This window comes from Acinonyx jubatus, chromosome B4 (assembly GCF_027475565.1).
Source record: "Acinonyx jubatus isolate Ajub_Pintada_27869175 chromosome B4, VMU_Ajub_asm_v1.0, whole genome shotgun sequence".
Taxonomy (NCBI): domain Eukaryota; kingdom Metazoa; phylum Chordata; class Mammalia; order Carnivora; family Felidae; genus Acinonyx; species Acinonyx jubatus.
In genome coordinates, this window is record NC_069387.1 from 87,789,376 (window position 1) to 87,809,813 (window position 20,438).

Consider the following 20,438-nt stretch of genomic DNA (forward strand, 5'->3'; position numbering starts at 1 on the left):
AGGACCCGAAGCTTTGTGGTATTACCCAGTGTGATAAGCTCTCCTATTTTCTCTCTCTCTTTGTGTATGTCTAGACAGAGAAAAAGAGGAGAACCACCCCCTCCAGTAAGGCGTCCTGGCAGGACCAGTGATGGCCATTGTCCCCTCCACCCCCCACATCCTCTTTCCAACTCTTCCGTTGACCTGGGGTCCCCAAACTTGGGCAGTCACCCCCGGGGCCTGCTGCAGAACCGTGGCCTCAACAATGACAGTCCTGAGAGGAGACGCCGGCCCGGGCATGGGAGCTTGACCAATATCAGCCGACACGACTCCCTCAAGAAGATCGACAGTCCTCCTATTAGAAGGTCCACATCATCAGGGCAATACACAGGCTTCAATGACCATAAGCCATTGGACCCAGAGACGATCGCTCAGGTAGGATGCATTTAATGGAATGTTGCATGCTGTGTACCTGGAGTATGATGAAGGAGGTATGCAGGATTTCCTTTTTGTAGCCATGTTGTTTTGTACAGAACCAGCTAAAGAAAACAAAAGAAATGAGCTCCTTCTTTAAAGCCTGACTAAGGGTCTCTTTAGAAGAACCATTTGTTACTGGAAGGACCCAAGTGATCAGGTTCATATTGATTTAAATAGAAACATGGCAGAAATGTAGGACCCATGGCATTTAAACACATCATTGCTAAGGAGTTAGAAAAGTCTGGAAAAGAATAATAATGAAGAAGGACCAGCCCTACTGGATCCTGAATGCGTGCCAAAGATAATAAAATAGACAAATTGATAGAAAGAATGGAGAGCCCAGAAATAAATAAATGTTAGTGTATGATAAATATGACCCTTTCAACTTAAGACAAACAATGGATTAGTCAATAAATAAATGGAGAAATAATGGTTAGCTGTTTGAAGAACATCAAGTCTGAATCCTATGTCATTGTTTACTTCTCAACAGTTAGTACAGAGGACTTTGTAGTTTTTTTTAATGATTAAAATTGACAGAGTGAGGGTGAAACAAAATTAATGGCTTTTCCATCATTCTGCCATTTTTCCTCTAGTGTTTTTTTTTTCCCCCAGCATAGGCCATCAGAAAATACGGTTAACACCAATGACAAAAGAGGTGAATAGATTCAGGGTTTGCCATTTTAATCTAAAGCATCTTCTATCTATCTGAAGCTTAAAGGTGAACTAAATTAATCAAAAAAGAGAGTGAATGAGAAAAAAATGAAACAAACATGGGGAAGTATTTAAAATGGATTATTTTTAATAAAGAGTATCCAAGGAGACCTGCACTGATGTGACAAATTTCCAAGCTATTTTCACTGTCCTAACTAAAGAAAATTTTGGATGTAAATTAGATTGTGAGGGGTTTAATGTGTTTTTTCAAAATTAAACCAATTTTAAATGTACAACAGTTTCTCGGTAAAAATAAAAAAGACTTGACCTTTTGGTTTTTCTCTGTTTGAAGTACCATACAGGGCCCGTTGAGATCTATACAGAACCAGCGATATTTGATTACAGCGATATTTAACGATTTGAGAAATCTGTAACTTCACTGCTTATAATAAGCAGGTGAAACAGGATGTAGGGAGTTAGGAGCTTGGGGGTGGGAAGGCATAACAACATCTATTTAACCCTTTTGCTTCTAGAACCAAGGAATCCTTTTATTGTAAATCATCAAAACAGAACTCAACAGATAAACCAGGCTATCTGCGATCTCTCTTGGGCAATTACTTGTGTAAAAAAAAAAAAAAAAAATCCATATGTTTAGCATCAAATAGAAATCACATATGAAAATAATCACTTGGAAAGTGATGTCATCCTCACAAAATGGCCTCCAGCTGTGTCCTTTATTTCTCTTTCCATCTCATCTTCAGATTTTCCCATGAGAACAAGTAAGCCCGCCATCACGCGTTCATACCAAAAACATGCAGATTCTCTTATTAAACAAATCAGTGGAGTCCCTGATGGGGCTTGTTTTAAAACGACAATATCCATATGTGGTCACTGTATCTTGGTTTATTCATTAAGCAAACCTTTATTGAGCACTTACTGTGCGCCAAGTCCTGTGCTAGGCTTTATGAAGCAACGTTAAATCAATAGCCAGCTGCTTTCCAAAGGTGCTGACAAGCCTGTGAGGGAGATGGGTATGGAAATCAATTACCATTACGCAGCGCCGTAAGGGTTATGCTCCAGGTGAGCGAAAGAAGCCTTGGGAGGGGCGCCTGGGTGACTCAGTCGGTTGAGTGTCCAACAGATCTCTTGGTTCGTGAGTTTGAGCCCCGCATTGGGCTCTGTGCTGACAACTCAGAGCTTGGAGCCTTCTTCAGTTTCTCTCTCTCTCTCTCTCTTTCAAAAATAAATAAACATTAAAAAATTAAGCAAACAAAAAAAGCCCTGGGAGAGTAGAGAATAGACATGTCAGTCAGACTAGGGCAGTGGTTCTTCACCCCATCTGTCTCACACAACACTCCGCCTTTGGGGTTTGCGTATACGAAAAATCACATGATGTAAAATTGTCCATCTTAACCATTTTTAACTCTAGAGTTCAGTAAACTATATTCACATTTTATGAAACAGATCTCCAGAACTTTTTCATCTTGGAAACCTGAAAACCTATACCCACTGAAGAACAACTCTCCTCTCTCCCCTCCCCCTCAACCTCTGGACACCGCCATTCTACTTTCTGCTTCTATGAGTGGGGGACTACCTCATATAAATGAATCAGGCAGTATTTGTCTTTTTGTGACTGGCCTCTTATTTCACTTAAGATAACATCCTCAAGCGTTATCCGTATCATACCGTGTGGCAAGATGTCCTTCTTCTTTAAGGCTGAATGATATTCCATTGACGTATATACCACATTTGGCTTCTCTATTCATCCATCAGTGGAGCACAGTCTACTTTTTTGAAACATATATTTTGTAATTCCCTCTTTACCATCTGAAATACATTGATAGATGATATACCTAATTTGAAAAAAACATATGAAGCTCTAAATATAATATAAAAAAAAAAGGAAATAAATATTAAAACAATTAAATGTATTTCAGTTAATGCTTGACTACACCGGAAAACAATGGACGTAGTAAGGTGCTTTCATCTACATATATAATCCATATAAATCTCATATAAATACAACAATTAAAAATGTGTTTTGATCAGGGCACCGGGGAGGCTCAGGAGGTTAACATCCAACTCTTGATTTTGGCTCAGGTCATGATCTCACAGTTCATGGGATCGAGCCCCGCATTGGGCTCTCTACTAACAACGTGGAGCCTGCTTGGGATTCTCTCTGTCTCCCTAGCTTGCACTCCTTCTCTCCGCCTCAAAATAAATAAGTAAACATTTTAAAAATGCATATTGATGTAAGAGACGGGGCCTGGGCTCAGGTTATCGTAAACAGAATTTTCACCTACATGAATGTCTGAAGGACATTCAAAAGTTGAAGAAGGGGTGCCTGGGTGGCCCAGTTGATTGAGTGTCCAACTCTTGATTTCAGCTCAGGTCACGATCCCAGGGTTGTGGGATCGAGCCCCGCGTCGGGCTCTGTGCTGATCGTGGAGCCTTCTTAGGATTCTCTCTCTCTCGCCCCGCCCCTCTCCCCTGCTCATCCTCTCTCTTCCAAATTTAAAAAAAACAAAAACCAAAAAAAAAAAATGGCAAACAAGATGCGGGATAATTCATCGCATATAAACTATCCAGGACACTGCAAGATATCTAGTATACACGACCTCTGCCCACCAAGTGCCAATAATGCCACCCCTTTATTGTGACGTTTAAACACACACACACACACACACACACCATATCACAAAAATGCCCTCCTGCAGGGCGGGACCTCTTCCAGTGAGACCATCGGACAGGAGCATCAGGGGAAAGCCTAAACTGAATTTTGAAGAACTGCTAGGAATTAGCCAAGTACATAGTAAGTGCCCAAAACTATTTGTTAAATCAGTGAAAGAAGCCCGGTTTTCAATCCCATTCCCATTTATTTCTTGAGAAACTGTAGCAGTTGTCAACTGAAGTTGACAGCAGCAGTTGACTGTAGCAGACAACTGAAGTTGTCTTTTGCCATAAGCTGGAATAGAATTCTGTATAATCAGTCAGCACGTAAGGTGGAAATCACCAGAAGGCTACCTAGCACCTTAGAACGACAGATGTCTGATACACGGCTGCAGGCACCGTGGCATCTTGGTCTCCTGAACATGCAGAGCCTAAACAGTCGTGTGAGATGCCATCATCATGCGTATACGTTCCACAGACTGTGAACTGAACACACGATTGCTTTTGCTGGCCTGTCTGCTTTGAGCTGAAGTGTGTGTGCTTCTTTACGTTAGTGCGAATTTATCAGTCTGTTCTGCCTCTCTGGTGATTTGTCAACAGGATATTGAAGAGACGATGAACACTGCTTTGAACGAACTCCGAGAACTGGAGAGACAGAGTACCGCAAAGCACGCCCCCGATGTGGTGCTGGACACCTTGGAACAAGTGAAGAATGCGCCCACCCCCGCCACGTCCACAGAGTCTCTCAGCCCTTTGCACAACGTTGCCTTCAGGAGCTCCGAGCCTCAGATCCGACGCAGCACGAGCTCCTCCAGCGACACAATGAGTACTTTCAAGCCTATGGTGGCACCCAGGATGGGTGTGCAGCTAAAGCCCCCAGCCCTTCGGCCAAAACCTGCCGTTCTTCCAAAAACAAACCCTACCGTGGGACCGGCCCCACCTTCCCAAGGTCCAACAGACAAGTCTTGCACGATGTAAACTCCAGATGAGCAAGGTCCTGTGGGGCGGTGATTTAAGAAACAAAACAAAACAAAAAACGGATCATTGACAAAAGGCAGTGATCCTTAACTTTCCTTAGTTTTGTGCTTATAACTGGAGATTTTTGGCTTTTCTATGTTCTTGAATGTAATGTCGGAGACTAGCTAAATTAACACGGGCATTTGTATTTTGTAATTTTCTTCCTTTTTTCTTAGTAACTGGACATATGTCATTTTAAAGACAATAGAAACACTTAGATTTACTTGAAAATCCAATGCTGCACCATTTGTCACGAAGGCCACACCACTCTGCTCTCCGCGTCGTTCGGCGCTTCAGGTTTAGTGTAGCCTGGGTGAGTCGGAAATGTCTGGATCCAAAGGCACAAGCGTCTGAAGTCCCAGGCCGTGGAGTATAACCAGTGTTGGTCTGTGGCGCTTGGGGGGAATGGCTGGAAAGGGGTAATGGCATTGTTGGGTAGCTGACAGCGAGTACCTCTGAGTCCGTGCAGTGGGACGAGGTCCCACTCGTGCCCAGGCTTGCAGTTGTCACGGTGGGACGTGCCCGGTGGGTCTCTCAGCCCACTGCCTGAATGAGTTGCATGGTTGCCTCTTTCATACGAGTCACTTCCCTGGGTCCGGATTAAAAGCTCAGAGGAAGGGGTCGGACCCTCTGCAGTTACTTCTTGAGCGGAACCTAGAAAAGGGGAAAGCTAATCCTCCAGAGCTATCGATGTGACTCCTTCCTCAAGCCTGGTCAGGCCCCCGAAGACTTCCAGGTCCGTCCCCTGCATTCACAAAGGACTAGAACAGTCTAATTGTAAAGACTTCCTGGTTACACTCCTCCACAAGTTCCTTCAGAGGTCTGTTACAAACTGCCTAGAAAATACTTCCAGCTCCCCTAAACCCCTGTGTTCTCCTGTGGAAATGGAGAACGCGGGCAGCACACAAGTCCTTGGTTCGCTCAGCCTTCTCTCCCGACTAAATGACCTCGGTTCCTTTAAACCCGATACAGAGGCTTGATGATCCTAAGGTGACTCCCCAGCTCTCCTCTCCCATTGGCCTCTTTGAGCCAACCAAGAACTGGCTGTGGTACTGGAGTAAGAGCCATGCTGGCCAAGGTCGGCGGGGGGGGGGGTGGGGGGGGGTGGGGGGGGGAGAGGGGGGTCACATGGTTCCAGGAGGAGTTCCTTCCCATTTTGCACCCTGGAACCATGACTTTTTTCTTTTCTTTCCAGGTGGTCTCAACATAACCCAGATAGTCAGGTGAGCTCCGTAAGGTACCCTCTTTCTCTGACATCCTGGCACAGAAACCATTTTCTCTGTGTTTTCCCACTGTCTTAAAAAGGTTGCTTTGAATTCAGCTGTTTTTACTAAGGTACAAATCACCACTCCTGCCAGCAGCGGCTTATATCGTGTGTAAACCTATGAGCATGTTTTCTGCTCTGACCTTGAACGTAATGATAAAGAGAATTTTTTTTTTAGATAAATGGGTGGCCCAGAACTAACCCCTCTCGACCACCATTGATTTCCTTCTAGCTTTGGTTTCAAACTGGAAGCCATTTGCCTGCCCACCTAAGAGTTGCACAGTATGGACTTGAATCTGTTAGCCCGCTGGTGAATGCCTCAGGCAGGAAAGAATGAGGATCTGTACTAAAAAATCAAGATCATTCCTGGGATCTCTCCCTCAGTTTGCCAGTCTAATCGTTGTAATGCAGAGAGAGATTAAATTAATGACATAGGGTTACCTTTCAAAGTCACACTTCTGATTGCCAGCCAGTGGCCTAATTTCACAAATGGATTGAATCGAGATTTTTTTCCCAAGTATCCAGGTATGGTAAGCTTTTAACTCTTTGAGGTTTCTGAAGCATCCGTTTTGCCCATTGTGATAACGATGCCCAGTTCAGCATCTTCTCTACCCCGCTGCCATTTCCCTTGAGCTTTAGTGGTCCTTCATCAACTTTAGACACCATGGAGACTCAGCCAGGATTGAGCTCTGAGTAGCACTAACCGTTTTAAACAATCTTCCCAAATTCCTAGGAAATTGAAACCTTGCTGAATAACCTCCCAGTTCTTTCCAGAGTCCACTTGGGTTTCTAGTTCTCTGCTGCTAGATGGGGAAACAGAAGCCGAGAATAAAGGTGGAAGTAATGGAGGAGGAGACTTTAAATCTTTTAGAAATTGAAATGAAAAGGATTGTTAAAAACGTTTTTTCCATCGATGGTGCAAGAGTAAGATGTAAACAGAGGGTTTCAAAAGGGCAGAGGGGTGTCTTCTACAAGTTTTAACTTAGATCTTACTCCTACAAGTTCATGTCTTCAGATTTCTCCCTGGCAGTCCTGCCCAGACTCTCCCCTCTTCAGTGTTTACACCGCTGATGAAATGAGGGTTGCCTTTCCAACCACCAAATTAGGATTCTGCTCCCTTAGGTGGCTGCTCTGGGGCCTCAGAGGCTGTGCCTTCTGGCAGGAAATTTCTAATGCTCCCCCATCACTGCCTTACCCATCTCTCTCTCTTCTCCCTATACCCCTGTGACACCTTGAGGCCTTCTTTCTTTTTTTTTTTTTCCAGTCTTTTTTATTTGTTCCAATTCCCATAGAAGGACATGACCTCACAGGGAACAAGGATTCACCTATTCTTTCTTTGTTTTGGTAAAAGTCTTCGGATTCCAGGGAGAAGACAAGGTGGCCACTTCACAGAGGATCCAAAATAACACCCTGAAAGCTCATTAAAAGCTTCTGGTGCATTTGCCTAGTGCATGGCCTTCTCTACAGCCACACATCTAGTGGGGAGGAGGAAGCATGCAAAGGGTGGGGAGGAAAAGAAGAATCCTTGAGATGTTACACCCCCAGTTTCAAGGATCATATTGTTCTTCGTGCACAGTTTGGCAAGGGGGTCATTTTGATGATGGGCAGACGATGGTTCTACAAAGATGATCAGACCCCACTTACGCAAGAATATATATTCACAGCTGATAAAACTCTGTTCATGTCCCATCCATAGAACTCACTAAGTAGGCTTACAAGTTGACCTTTTGGTTTGGGTCAGGGGTATTGGGAAAGGACTGATTGATAAGAGAGAGAAAAGGTACTCCATACACATTTTCTGATGCGTGTTCTGTAAATTATTTGAACCAGTCCAGTGGCCCTTTGCAGAGCTCTGTATTCATGTTCAGGGTCAGCGCTATCGGTCAACCGTTTTGCACGTTTTCACACAACATAATCTGACTTTGGTGCCCCTTGAGCCATCCATAGAATAATTTAGAGCAGGCTCCCACTTAATCTACTGCAGGAAGCATGAATAGCTCTCAGCGGATGTAGAGCGAACGAGTCACATTGTATTAACCGAGTTTTCTTTGTACTCTTGCCATTCCCAAAATGGGCTTATAATTTAAGGAAAAGATAAGAGTGGGAAGGATTGTGGTCTCCCCAGCATTTGGGAATGACACGAGGTCTACAAAATGAAGAAACTTTAATGTGATAAGTACAGCCTCTAAAATTCAAAAAGCCCACACTGTATGTTAAGCAACTGGAATTTAAAAACTTAAAAAAAAAAAAAAAGTAAAGAGCCCATAGGTCTATTGAGGATTTAGAAGACTTCAGATTTGGGATCGCATTCATTCTCGTCCTGACCACAGTAGTGAGACACCGTAAAAGCAGGAAAAGCACTCGGATGAACCTTGCTCTGAGTTGCCCATCGCTGAGGCCACAGTCCCGGAGCAACTTAGATGCAAAGGCTCATCCGTGTGTACAATAGAGCTCCCTACTCCAGACAGTCCCCTGAGCTGAAAACCAAACCTCCAGCTGGGCTGAGGTGTCAGGCTTGGTGCAGGGTGACTTTGGCACCCCTTTATTCAGATCAGTAAAACAAACTGGAAATTGAGATTTCACTTACCCTAGTATACTTTCTTTAAAAAAAATAGTCTATGTGGTATAATCGAGATGGGTACCTGTATCTTTAAATTACATAGGGACTTTTGTATGTTTAAATAAGTGTACCGGGTTCCATAATGCTTATCTTAGAAACTGTTTAGTAAAAGAAAATATATAAACCGTGCATTTGTGAATGCCCCCTTTAGAGCATTCATCCAAGTTCAGTGTGTAGTGTGATGGTTATTATAGATGTTTAAAGTATAGTAAGTGGCTGTGTAACAGGAGAGACTGCTAAAATTTACCTACGGAATTAAGGGTAACTCCTGCCCACGTAATTAAATCAGTATTGTCCTTTCCTGTCGGTTTGATCAATTGCAGTACTGGTAGCTTCCTGCTTGTGACTGTTACTAATCGTGTCAATGTACATCTGTAGTATGTACATGTGAAAGTGCCTTTCTATTTTAGAGGAGTTTTAGCCTTGCTCTTTACTGTCACCCCATCCACCCCTCCACTCTTGCGTCTGGCCCCCCTGCCCCAATTCCTATCGCCCCGTCGAGCGCCCCGTCCACCCTTCCACTCCTGCTCCCGGCCCCCCTGCCCCAATTCCTACTACCTATCTGAGCGGAAACTTCCTCCACTCTCTCCCTGCTTCTCTGTGTCCCGTCCTGTGCCTCGGTGCTCAGTATCGTCCGTCTTGCATCCTTGTCCGTCATCAGACTGTCTCGTTTTGCTGGTAGCCGTGACTGTGCCTTTCCCGTCCACAGTGTCCCTGTGTCCTCCCTCCCGCTGTCTCTCTAGCTGCTGCAGCCCACGTGTCACCTGTGATCTGTGCTGCCTCCGTTACAGTTCCTCGGCTCTGAGGCGGAAATTTGGGGGGATGCTTTTACAGTTCTGGAAGAAAAGAAATGTTTTGTTAATCTGTTGTGACAATGCACTTTTATGTATAGTACTGTACATTTTGGCATGTACCATTCCAGGCTTCAATATACAGTCAGGTCTGTTCTTCATGGTGTATCTTTATAATAAATAAGATAGTTCTGGCTGCCTTTGTCTTCTCAGTGATTCTCCGTGGTGTTTCATTCCTTTCCTTTCTTTTTCTAACCACTGTTAACCCCCTGGAGAGCTGAGTTGCATTAGATGGTGGGAAACTAACTTTTAAAAAAAAAAAAATGTTTCTATCTCACTTGCATTTTTATTTGTGCACTTGGAAATGAGACTTCGTGGACAGGGCCTTGATCATGAAGCCAGAGTTTTTCAGAGGATGGCTTGGAGACCCCTGTGCAGTAAGGAAAGGGAGAGCAAGCAAGCCTCCTAAACACTAGCCAGATTGAAACCTTTCCCTGGAAGAGGGTTCTTTGGAATAGTAGACCTTGTCAAGGCGATCTTTGGTTTCATTCGAATATCCTGAAATGCAATCCTTACGTAGAGATTCTGTTTAGAATGCCCCGTGTGTTGGTATTTTTTTCCTTCAAACATTTTTTTTTTAAACTAACCCTTGAGGTCTGTCAGTACATAATAAAGAGTTTTACAAAATCATTCGCAATGTACAGGATTGAATATTGGTAAGAGATGTGGAATTTTTTTTTAATGACACATAAATCCAGGGGGAAAAAAGATTTTATTGGAGTATAAAATACACACAGAAAAAGTGCACAAGTCATTAGTGTAAGAGTTTGCACAGAGTACTACTCTCCTGCATCTACCACCTACCCAGATCAAGATCTCCAGTATCCACTGCCTACCCAGGAGATCTGGCCAACCTTGTGCCTCTCCAGTGTAATATCTTCATGAATAACACCATGGTTTGCTTTGGCCTGTAGTTTTCACTTTCTATAAACGGCCTCAGAGTATATACACTTTGTGCCTGGTTCCTTCTGTTGAAATGTTTGTGAGAGTTGTCCATGTTGTTACATATAACTAGTTTCTTCCATTTTGACTGGTGTATTGAATTCTGTTTCATGAATTTGCTCAGTTTCCTGATTAAACTTTGGGTGTTGGATGCAGAAATCTTTAAACATGGACAGAACAAATGAGGGGCGCCTGGATGGCTCAGTTAAGGGTCTGACATCGGCTCAGGTCATGATCTTGTGGTTCGTGAGTTCGAGCCCAGCATCGTGCTCTGTGCTGACAGTTCAGAGCCTGGAGCCTGCTTCAGATTCTGTGTCTCCCTCTTTCTCTGCCCCTCCCCCGCTCACACTCTGTCTCTGTCTCTCTCTCAAAAATATATTTAAAAAAAAATTTTTTTTAAACATGGACAAATGAATGGGGGGAAAGCCACCTGTTAAAGGAAATATTTTCCCACAACGTTGTGGAATGATGTTGAACTAAGCCCTTGATTGGAAGGGCCTACCTGAAAGCAGGTAGAACCATTTTAGGACCAGAGTTGGATTTAGAGGCTTCCCCACAGGAATGAATGGGCAAATCAGACTATAGGATTATTCCAGGAGAGACCCCATTATCCTGCATCACCCTCTGATCCAAAGGCCTCCACCTGCCACAACCCTCTCCATGTCCGCCTGCCTCCTCACATCCCTCACTCCAGAGTTAGAGTCCCAAAATGTGGCTGCGCCTGGTTGTCAGCTCCCACTGTTCATAAGCCAGCACCTGTAAGAATATTAGCAAGGCAGAAAAAGGACATTTTCTGGCTTTTGCCTTAGGTAGTTGGGATTCCTAATGTGGAAAATTCCCTAACCATGATCTAAAGTGCCAAAAAAAAGTCCTGGAAAGCCAAAAACAATGGCAAATTCCGTTGGCAAGTTCCATTTTACTGGCCATATGTCTCCATTTGGCTTTGGGGAAATATGGTCAATATACCTTTGAAATAATCATAGTGACGTTCACGTGTTTCTACCTAGTAGAAAGCTTGCCTTTTATTAAAACAGTCATTTCATCAAGGTTAGTCTTCAACAAAAGAAGCTGGAGATCTAGGACAAGGCTGGATATCAAAATGTCCATGTGCGTGTGTGTATGTATGAGAAAGAGAGCACAAGTGACCACTACTCCTGGAGTCCTGAAACAACATGCTTTGTTCAGCGTTAGTATCTTGAAGGAAGTTATGACATGATCCACAACATCCCCAGCTCTAGGATATTTGCAACCTAATTCTGGTGGCTAGCAGGCACATTCTTCATATTCATCAGCTCTCTATCGGGTGTGCCCCTGGGGGTGAATGCCTTTCTTTTGCTGCTTGGGTGTTCGGCTAATGTGAGAACTATCGATGAATTACCCTCTCAGCGATAATGCATCGTGTTAATCTTTTGTCCTTGACATACCCAGGGACTATCTTGCGTAAGAATCATGTCCCTCTAAATGAAAGTGGATGGTCATGTCTATAAGCTAGAGGAGAGGAAAGCGTCATCGATGGTCTCGTGGCATATTTGAAATTGTACAATGATGTGACACTAACTAGAAAATGAGATCTGGGGTTCTAGGCCTTTGATGGACTACATCCATTAAAAAAAAAAAAAGGCAACATGATCAGGATTTGTAATAGAAGGTGTGGTCTTTGAGCCAAAGATGATTATTGCATTAGTAACTGAATATCAGCAGATGCGTTTGAAGAGGGAAAGAAATTTTAAGTAAGACAAAATTGTTATCTTGTCCTAATTCAAACTCACTTATTGGACCTCATCAAATCAGCGACCCATGCCTCAGTTTCCCAAAGAGAAATAATCCACAGTGACATTTAACACATTATCTTCTAATCTTAAACGATGCCTATTTTTAGCACAGTTGAATTCATATTCTATATATACTTGTGTACCCCTGTTCGGTTTTTCTCCCTCACGTCAGTTCACATTAGCAGTGTCAGCGAATGTGATTTTTCTTAATGGCTGTAAAATTTTCTAACATATGAACATACCGTGATGTACTTCGTCATTTTCTTATCCTTGAGTGAGCCTATTTGCAGGTTTCATTTTTTCTGTTGAATATTACGTTGTAGTGAGCAGCTCCATACACAGTCATTGTCTGCATTTTTGAACCATAAATTTAGCATGGACTCCAAAAGGTGAAAGCATTGATCCAGAGGTTGTAAGCATTCCCTTAGACTCATGACAAATGCTGCCAGAAAGACTGCACACGTTCACACTACTGCCAGCAACATGAAAGGATATGCGAGTTTAAAATAGCGTCGTGTGTCCCTTTGCCGATGTAACAGGTAAATGATAGGTTCGACCTACATTCTTCGGGGTATTTGTTACGTGCACACTCACACTTCCAGAGTGAAAAGCTCCCGGTTTTACTCACTTCTCTGTCTTAAGTGTCAGATGTATCACTGTTGTGTCAGCTGAACATCAGCCAACGAGGCTTTCCTCGGGTACCTTTGACCTAAAAACTAAAGCCACTTGCTTTAATTCCAAAATACACGCTGCTCCTCTGATTTCTGATCTGTTTTACTGACTTTTGCTCCGTGTTAACCTCATTCTGTGTCCACTCCCTTTTGCCTCAACTCTTGCAGTAGCCTCCTGCATAGTTTTTGGGGGTCTGTTGTCTCCCCTTTGCAACAACTGTCTACACTCTTGCTAAGCAGCTTTCTACAAAACAAAACAAACTAACGATCATTGGACAAGCAAACATGTACTACTTACCAGGCATTGTTTTCAACATGTTAATAGGTGTGGCTGGATGGCCCAGTTGGTTAAGCCTCTGACTCTTGATCGTAGCTCAGGTCTTGATCTCAGGGTTGTGAGTTCGAGCCCCATGTTGGGCTCCACACTGGATGTGAAAGCTGCTTAAGAAAATACGTTGAGAGGTGCCTGGATGGCCCAGTCAGTTAAGCATCCGACTTCAGCTCAGGGCATGATCTGCCCCTCCCTTGTTTGTGCTCTGTCTCTTTTTTTTTTTTTCCTTTTATTTTTTTTTAATGTTTTTTATTATTTATTTTTGAGCCAGAGAGAGACAGAGCATGAGCGGGGAAGGGGCAGAGAGAGAGGGAGACACAGAATCCAAAGCAGGCTCCAGGCTCTGAGCTGTCAGCACACAGCCCGACACGGGGCTCGAACCCACGAACTGTGAGAGCATGACCTGAGCCGAAGTCTGGTGCTTAACTGACAGCCACCCAGGCGCCCCTCTGTCTCTTTCTCAAAAATTAATAAACAGTAAAAAAATTTTCAATACATTTTTAAAAATTTATTAGAATTCATGTAGAAATAAACATGTTAATAACGGCTAACATGTATTGAGTGCCAGACGCCATTCTACAAATACTAAATATTAGTTCAGCCCTCACAGGAAAGCCAAGAGAAAGAGCTACAGAGGGGTTCCTGTCATCACAGACGCTAGCCACGGGCAGGGCCAGGGTTTAGTTCTGAGCTGCCTGCTTCCCCGGGGGCTGTGCCTGTAACACTGCTGCATCCTGCCCCCTGGATGATGCTCCTGTCCTTCCCCTCCTCAAAGCCACCCGCGACTCCCCACCGCAGGCCCCGAACTTTGTCTTCTTCCCTTTCTATCTTCTCACCTAACGCGTAGCTGACTAGTAAATCGGTGAAACCACAGTGACGATGAATTCCTTGTCTGCCGTCCTCTGTGGCCTGCCGTGTCAACCCCACTGCCCACCACTTCCTCTCAAGAACCTTTACTTTTTGGCCCAGTCACGGCACCTTCCCCTGAACGCGCCAGGCCTCATTCTCCCTCAGCCTACCTCACGTCATTCCTTACTCTAACGTGTCCCCGACCTTGCTCGAATACCTGCCTGTTGACTTAATGTTTATCCTTGAAAACCCAACTAAAATGTTACGTCTTTCATGACACATGCCCCAAATCTCTGGGCGGCCGTCCCTTTCTCCTCCATGCTTCCTCCCATCAGGTCCTCTCCACAGGCCGTGACTGAACAAGATGCGCAGACTTCCTGGACTCGTGAGGTATATTTCCTGGTCGGAACACAGACACTGAATAAGCAAGCCGACAACTATGTCAGCAAAATAATTTCAGGTGCCAACACCTACTGTAGAAAGCAAAGGTGAGGCGGACAAGGGTGATAGGATTGAGGGCATCTGGGAGGGGAACTTCAGATTGGACGGCTGGGAGGTCCCCCCTGAGGTGGTAAAAATCTGAGCTCAGGTCGGAATGATGGGAAGAAAGTAGCCACGTGAAAAGAAAGATCTGGCACCAGAGGGAGCTGCTCGTGCACATGCCCTCCACCTCTGCCGGGTCACAGCGCTTAGGGAGAGAAGGTCACCACGACTGGAGCCCGGCAACGAGAGGAACCGGTGATGGAGATGGATGGTGGGCAGAGACCAGGATGTGGAGGCCCTTGGAGCCAAAGTAAGTAACAGACTTAGATGTCATTCCAAGTGCAAGGAAAGCCATCGGAAGGATCTAAGGAATGCAACATCACCCACCGCTTTCCACCCACTCTCCAAAACCACAAGGACAGATCACCTCACACTTATTAGGATGGCCATGGAAAGAAAGGGAGGGAGGGAGGAAAGAAGGAAGAAAGGGAGAGAGGGAAGGAGGGAGAGGAGGGAAGGAAGGACGAAAAAAGAAAATAACAAGTGTTGTCAAGGACGTGGAGAAACCGGGATCCTTATACACTGTTGGTGGGAATGCCGAGTGGTGCGGCCACTGTGGAAAACAGTGTGGAGGTTTCTCAAAAAATTAAAAATAGAACTCCTGTGTGATCCAGCAATCCCACCTCTGGGTATACATCCAAAAGAACTGATAACAGAATTGTGAAGCGCTATTTGTGTATTCATGTTATTGCAGTGTTGTTCACAACAGCCAAGACGTGAGAGCAATCTGTCAATCAGCAAATGGATGGATAAAGAAGATGTGTCAGGGGTGCCTGGCTGTCTCAGTCGGAAAAGCATGCAACTCTTGATCTCGGGGTTGTGAGTTCGAGTCCCACGTTGGGTGTAGAGATTACTAAAACAGTAATAATAAATAAATTTGAAAAAAAAAAAAAAGATGTGGCATATACATGCAATGGAATGTTATTCAGCCTTACAAAGGAAGGGAGGAAGTCCTGTCACCTGCTACAGCACGGATTTTGAGGACATGATGTTAAGTGAAGTAAGCCAGTTACAAAAAGACAAATACTGAGGTGCCTGGGTGGCTCAGTCGGCTCAGCGTCCGACTTCAGCTCAGGTCATGATCTCACGGTCCGTGAGTTCGAGCCCTGCATTGGGCTCCGTGCTGACAGCTCACAGCCTGGAGCCCGCTTCTGATTCTGTGTCTCCCTCTCTGTCTGCCCTTCCCTTCCCCTGCTCACACTCTGTCTCTCTCTCTCTCTGTCAAAAATAAATAAACATAAAAAAAAAAAGACAAATACTGTACAAGTCCACTTAGGTGAGGTACCTAGAGTAGTCAAAGTCTTAGCATGTAGAGTGGTGGTGGCCAGGGGCTTGGGGGAGAAGATTGGGGGAGCTGTTCAGTGGGTGTAGAGTTTCAGTTTTGCAAGATGAAAACACAACAGTGTACAGATAGTTAATGCTACTGTAGTGTACGTGCAAAATTGGTATGATGGTGATTTTTATGTGATGTGTTTTGTGCAACAGTAAGAAAAAAGATCACTCTGGATGCTGTAGGAATCAGTTGGTGGTGGGGACGTAGGAAGGAGATGGCAAGAGTGAGGTAGGATAGCATGGTTAAGCACGAGAGTGAGAAATGGCAGTGGCGTGGACCAGGTAGCCTTGCAGATGGAGAAGGAGGGATGCATTGGGAGTACATTTTAGAGTTAAATCAACAGGGTTTGCAGACAACTTGGATGTGGGGATAAAGAAAAGGGAAGAAGCAAGAATGACTCCCGGGTTTTTGTTTCAGAGCAACTGGGTGGGCGATAGGGACCTTTACTTAGGAAAAATCAGGGAGAGGAAGAGGTCAGCAAGAAGCGCGCAACCAAGAATTCAGGATCGGACATGTGTAAGATGGCTGTTAGACTTCCAAGGGGAGACATCTAGGAGGGCAGCGGATCTGACTCAGGGCAGATATTTCTGGCCAGAAGATGCTAGTTTGGTATTTAAAGGTGTGAGACTGGAGGAGATCTCCTAGAAATAGGGAAGAGGGCAAGATCCCAGAATCAGGCCGCAGTAGAGCCCCAACTTGCCAAGCTTTGGTGGAACGAGGGGTGAGCTGAGGAAACTGGGAGGAGCAGCCGACGAGGAAGGGGAAGACCGGGAGGGTATAATAGTATGTTATGTAATGTTATCGGGGCCAGAAGCACTGTCCTCTCTGCTTAGGAAATTCATAAAACTTTCTGGGATGTCAGGGTGCTTTATCTTCTCACCTCGCGGAGATCACTTCTTCAAAGAGCCTTCTCCTGATCCCCCGACCTAAAGACATGCCCCTTGCCACCTGCCCTAGTCTCAGACATGACACTGACTCTGGCTATTATTAGACAATAAAAATCCTTAGGATCATTTTAAGTTATAAATAGTCTTAATTCACTCGTTTATGATGTTTGATCCCATGTAAATCTTGCATTGAATTTGAACGAACACTCTCTTCCCCAACTCCAGCTGGGGTCAGCCACAGAGGGGGAGCCAAGACCTAGGAGAGAAGAGGGGGCAGGAAAGTTCTTACTTGATCGGTACCATCTGCTTCAACTGGCCTTGTGCTTACACCAGAGCCAAACATGGGCTCTTTCCTTAAAGAAGTGCTTTGGTGAGTTTTTGGAGAAGCCCGACCCCATGGGTCTCTGCGGGATCTCCCCCCACAAGTCCCCTGATGTATCTCTCTTCTGGCTGTTTGCTTATTGCTTCCTCAACAGGCGGGAATCCAGCTCAGGTCTGCTAGGTTCTCTTCTCACCTCCAGACAGTCCTTTGACCAAGACCTAAAGTGACACTAACTCAGCCTTCTTTTGCATAGAGCTTGGCCCACTTCATGCATTCTATGCCCTGCAGCCCCTGGAAGCGCAGAGAGCCCACACTGCCACTTCATCAGCACCTTACCCGAGAGATCTCAAAAAGAAAGTCAGACTCCGCTCCACGGTGTCCCTCAACTGTAGGGGATATGTACCAAACTTTTGGGGGGTTGCCCATAGATGCCCTTCTCACTAAAGTAGAAGTGAGCACCAGGCACCCCAATCTTCTCCTTTGAGGGGTGCTCACAGCACACCCACGCTTCTCTGTAAAAGCCTCTTCGTAAATCAATCTCCTAATATCCAGAGTCTGTATACCACTAGAGGAGAGAGGCTTTCACAGGCTTTTAGTGAAATTGTTTGAAAATGTGCATGTTGATTTGGTCTCATACGTTGGAATATGATGTTTTGGTCCCTTGATGGAGCTTCCATTTTTATATCCTGTTACATAGTAGTAAATCCTATATGAAGAAAATAAAGCAGGATAACAGAGTAAAGGGAGATTGGGAAGTGCTGTTTTATTTTATTGCAGAATAAAACCATTTAAAATGGGTTTACTTTAGAAAAGGTAATACAGCCACATGAACCCGAGACAAAAATATATTAAAAGATAGTCAGCGAAAGTCTCCTTCCCATCCCTGTCCCCCCCCCCATTCACCTGTATCTCCCCACTCATCCTGCCTAAGTAACCTGTCTAAATGCTTTTTTGTGTGTCATTACTGTCTCTTTATATAAGCAAGCAAACACAAGCATGAATTATTCTTATTTTAGCCCCTCCTTGCACAAATGGTAGGATGCCACCCATGCTGTTTCGCACTTTGTTTTTTTTTTTAACCTCATTGTATATCTTGGACATTTCCCATATCAGGACTTGGAGATCTTCCTCACTCTCCTTTAAGGCTGCGAAGTTAAGTAAGTAGTCCATTGTATGAATGTTCTGTAATTTATTTAACCTGTCCCCTATTGAGGAACATTTAGTTTGCAATCTTTTGTTACTTCAGATAATGTTGCAACAAATAACTTTATACTTATGTCATTTCCCATGCATGTAAATGTATCGGTAGGATACTTTTCTAGGGGTGGGATTACTGGGCCAAAGGGAATGTGTGTTTGTGATGGGGGTCACTATTGCCAAATTGCCCTGCTAAGGGGCAGTACCAATTTATCTTCCCATCAGCCTGTATCCAGGATGCTTATTTAGCAGGTTGTTGGGGCAGCCTCTCCGTAGAGTTCACATTTGAGCAGCAATCTGAATATCAAAAAGGAGCCATCCATGTAAAAATCTAAGGGAAGATCATTCCAGGTAGAAGGAGCTGGGGGAAAGGTCTGAGGCGGAAATAAGTTCCTCATGTTGGAGGACCAGCAAAACTGCCAGTGTGGTGGGTATGTCACGAATGGGGGGGGGGGGGCCATGAACAAGACAGGTTGACGGATGTAACGGGAGCTGGATCGTGCAGACCCAGGTTGGGAGTCTGGATTTTATTCCACATGGCATGGGAAGTCATCATAGGCGGTTGAGTGGAGAAGTGAAGTGATGGGTTTCCATGTTAGAAGATTATTGACTGCTTTTTAAAAATGTCTGTAACTGTCTTGCTCATCAGAGCAGACCAAATTCCTAATAAATGCAATGTAAACATCCATCCTAAAAGCCTCTTCTCAGCAGAGATCCAATAAAACTGTGGCTACACAGGGATTAACGACCAGCCAACTTGAGTGAGGCATGAAGACCTAAGTCACACGATAGGTCCATACTAGGTACGTTTACAAGTAAGAAAAGGGAAAGGACGCCCATGTAAATCACAAAGGCCTAGAACCATTAGGAACTCAGTCTTGCCTCCAGCTGCATGCAGAAAGTTGACATTCCTGTTTTTCTTATGCATTCCCTGGTCCTAGATTCCTTAAGTCAGGAAGAAGACCAGAATTCTCTAGTTCATGGGAATGCTTCTCCTGACCTGGGCTTATCCTGCCCTGAGCTTACATCGTTCTCCCTTTCGGGTTCCGTATCCACGATATAATGGCAAAAGGACAAACAGAAAAGTTACATGTTGACAAGTCGATATATCTTGGACAGTTTAAAATAACTGAATTTTTAAGCCAGCTCTCTAGGGCTTTCCTTAGAATAGCCAGAAGCGAGACAATGATTTCATCTGTCCTAACAGTTGGACAGGGTGGCAAATGCCCCCAGACAGACGCTGAGTTCGGGAAAGGTATTTCCTTCACCCATTAGGCCGGCGATGGAATAGATATATCGCAGTATATTGCCTTTAGCATCTGTTTTTGCTGAAATGCTCCTTTACTCCTTCACTGACACTGTTGGGACATCGGAGTCCTGTGCCAACGTGGACCTTTGTTTGCTTGTGTCAGCTGTGACCATTTTCGATTTGCTCCTTCAGAGGACGCTGCTGCCTTAGAGCCCACGTCTGGTTCGACGGCAGAGCCTCGGTCCGGCACTGCGCTTGGGCACAGCTCTCTCTGAGGCCGGCGACTGCTCAGCTGTTACGGCCTGCCTGCCACGCTCAGCATGTGAACACTGGAAGGAGCCAGACAACTTCTACATCCCGTACGTACTCAGAAGCCAGAAGGAGCTCTATCGAGGGGGAGGAATGAGAGCCTGGAAAGGAATAGATCCACTTTTGGAAATCCTGCTGTGTCTGGTGGCTGGGGGTTGGGGCTCAGGCAAGTGAACTGGAAAAAGGACGTATCCCACCTTCTAACTGGGCGGCTTAACAGTAACCTTCTCTCTTCACTGTGACCCATAGTTCCGTGTCGAGAAGTTCCTGGTGATTGTCTTAGAGAAACATCCCCCCCTCATCCTGACTTGTCAAGACTCAATTATAAACATTCTAAATGTATTTCTCAATTCCACTAGACTTTTTTAACTCATGACCTGCATTTGCCCTACATATGAATTCCTATTTTGAAATTTTCTCTATTTAATGTGAATTATTCCCAGAGCCCATAGGTGGTTTTTCTCATAATCAGATACATTTGAACCTCCTTTTACCCACCTGTAT

General features: G+C 44.6%; 1 protein-coding gene across 5 annotated transcripts in view; it reads left to right on the forward strand.

Annotated features, from left to right (window-relative positions):
- The window catches only part of SRGAP1 (SLIT-ROBO Rho GTPase activating protein 1), a 279,251-nt gene extending 269,586 nt beyond the window's left edge, over positions 1 to 9,665 (forward strand). For all 5 annotated transcript variants that reach the window (XM_027071346.2, XM_027071345.2, XM_053226451.1 and 2 more), the window contains exons 21-22: positions 75 to 414; positions 4,378 to 9,665. In XM_027071346.2, coding sequence (XP_026927147.1) covers positions 75 to 414; positions 4,378 to 4,755 — 718 coding nt within the window. In that variant the 3' untranslated portion in view covers positions 4,756 to 9,665. The remainder of the gene's footprint in view (positions 1 to 74; positions 415 to 4,377) is intronic.
- The last annotated feature ends 10,773 nt before the right edge of the window (positions 9,666 to 20,438 follow it).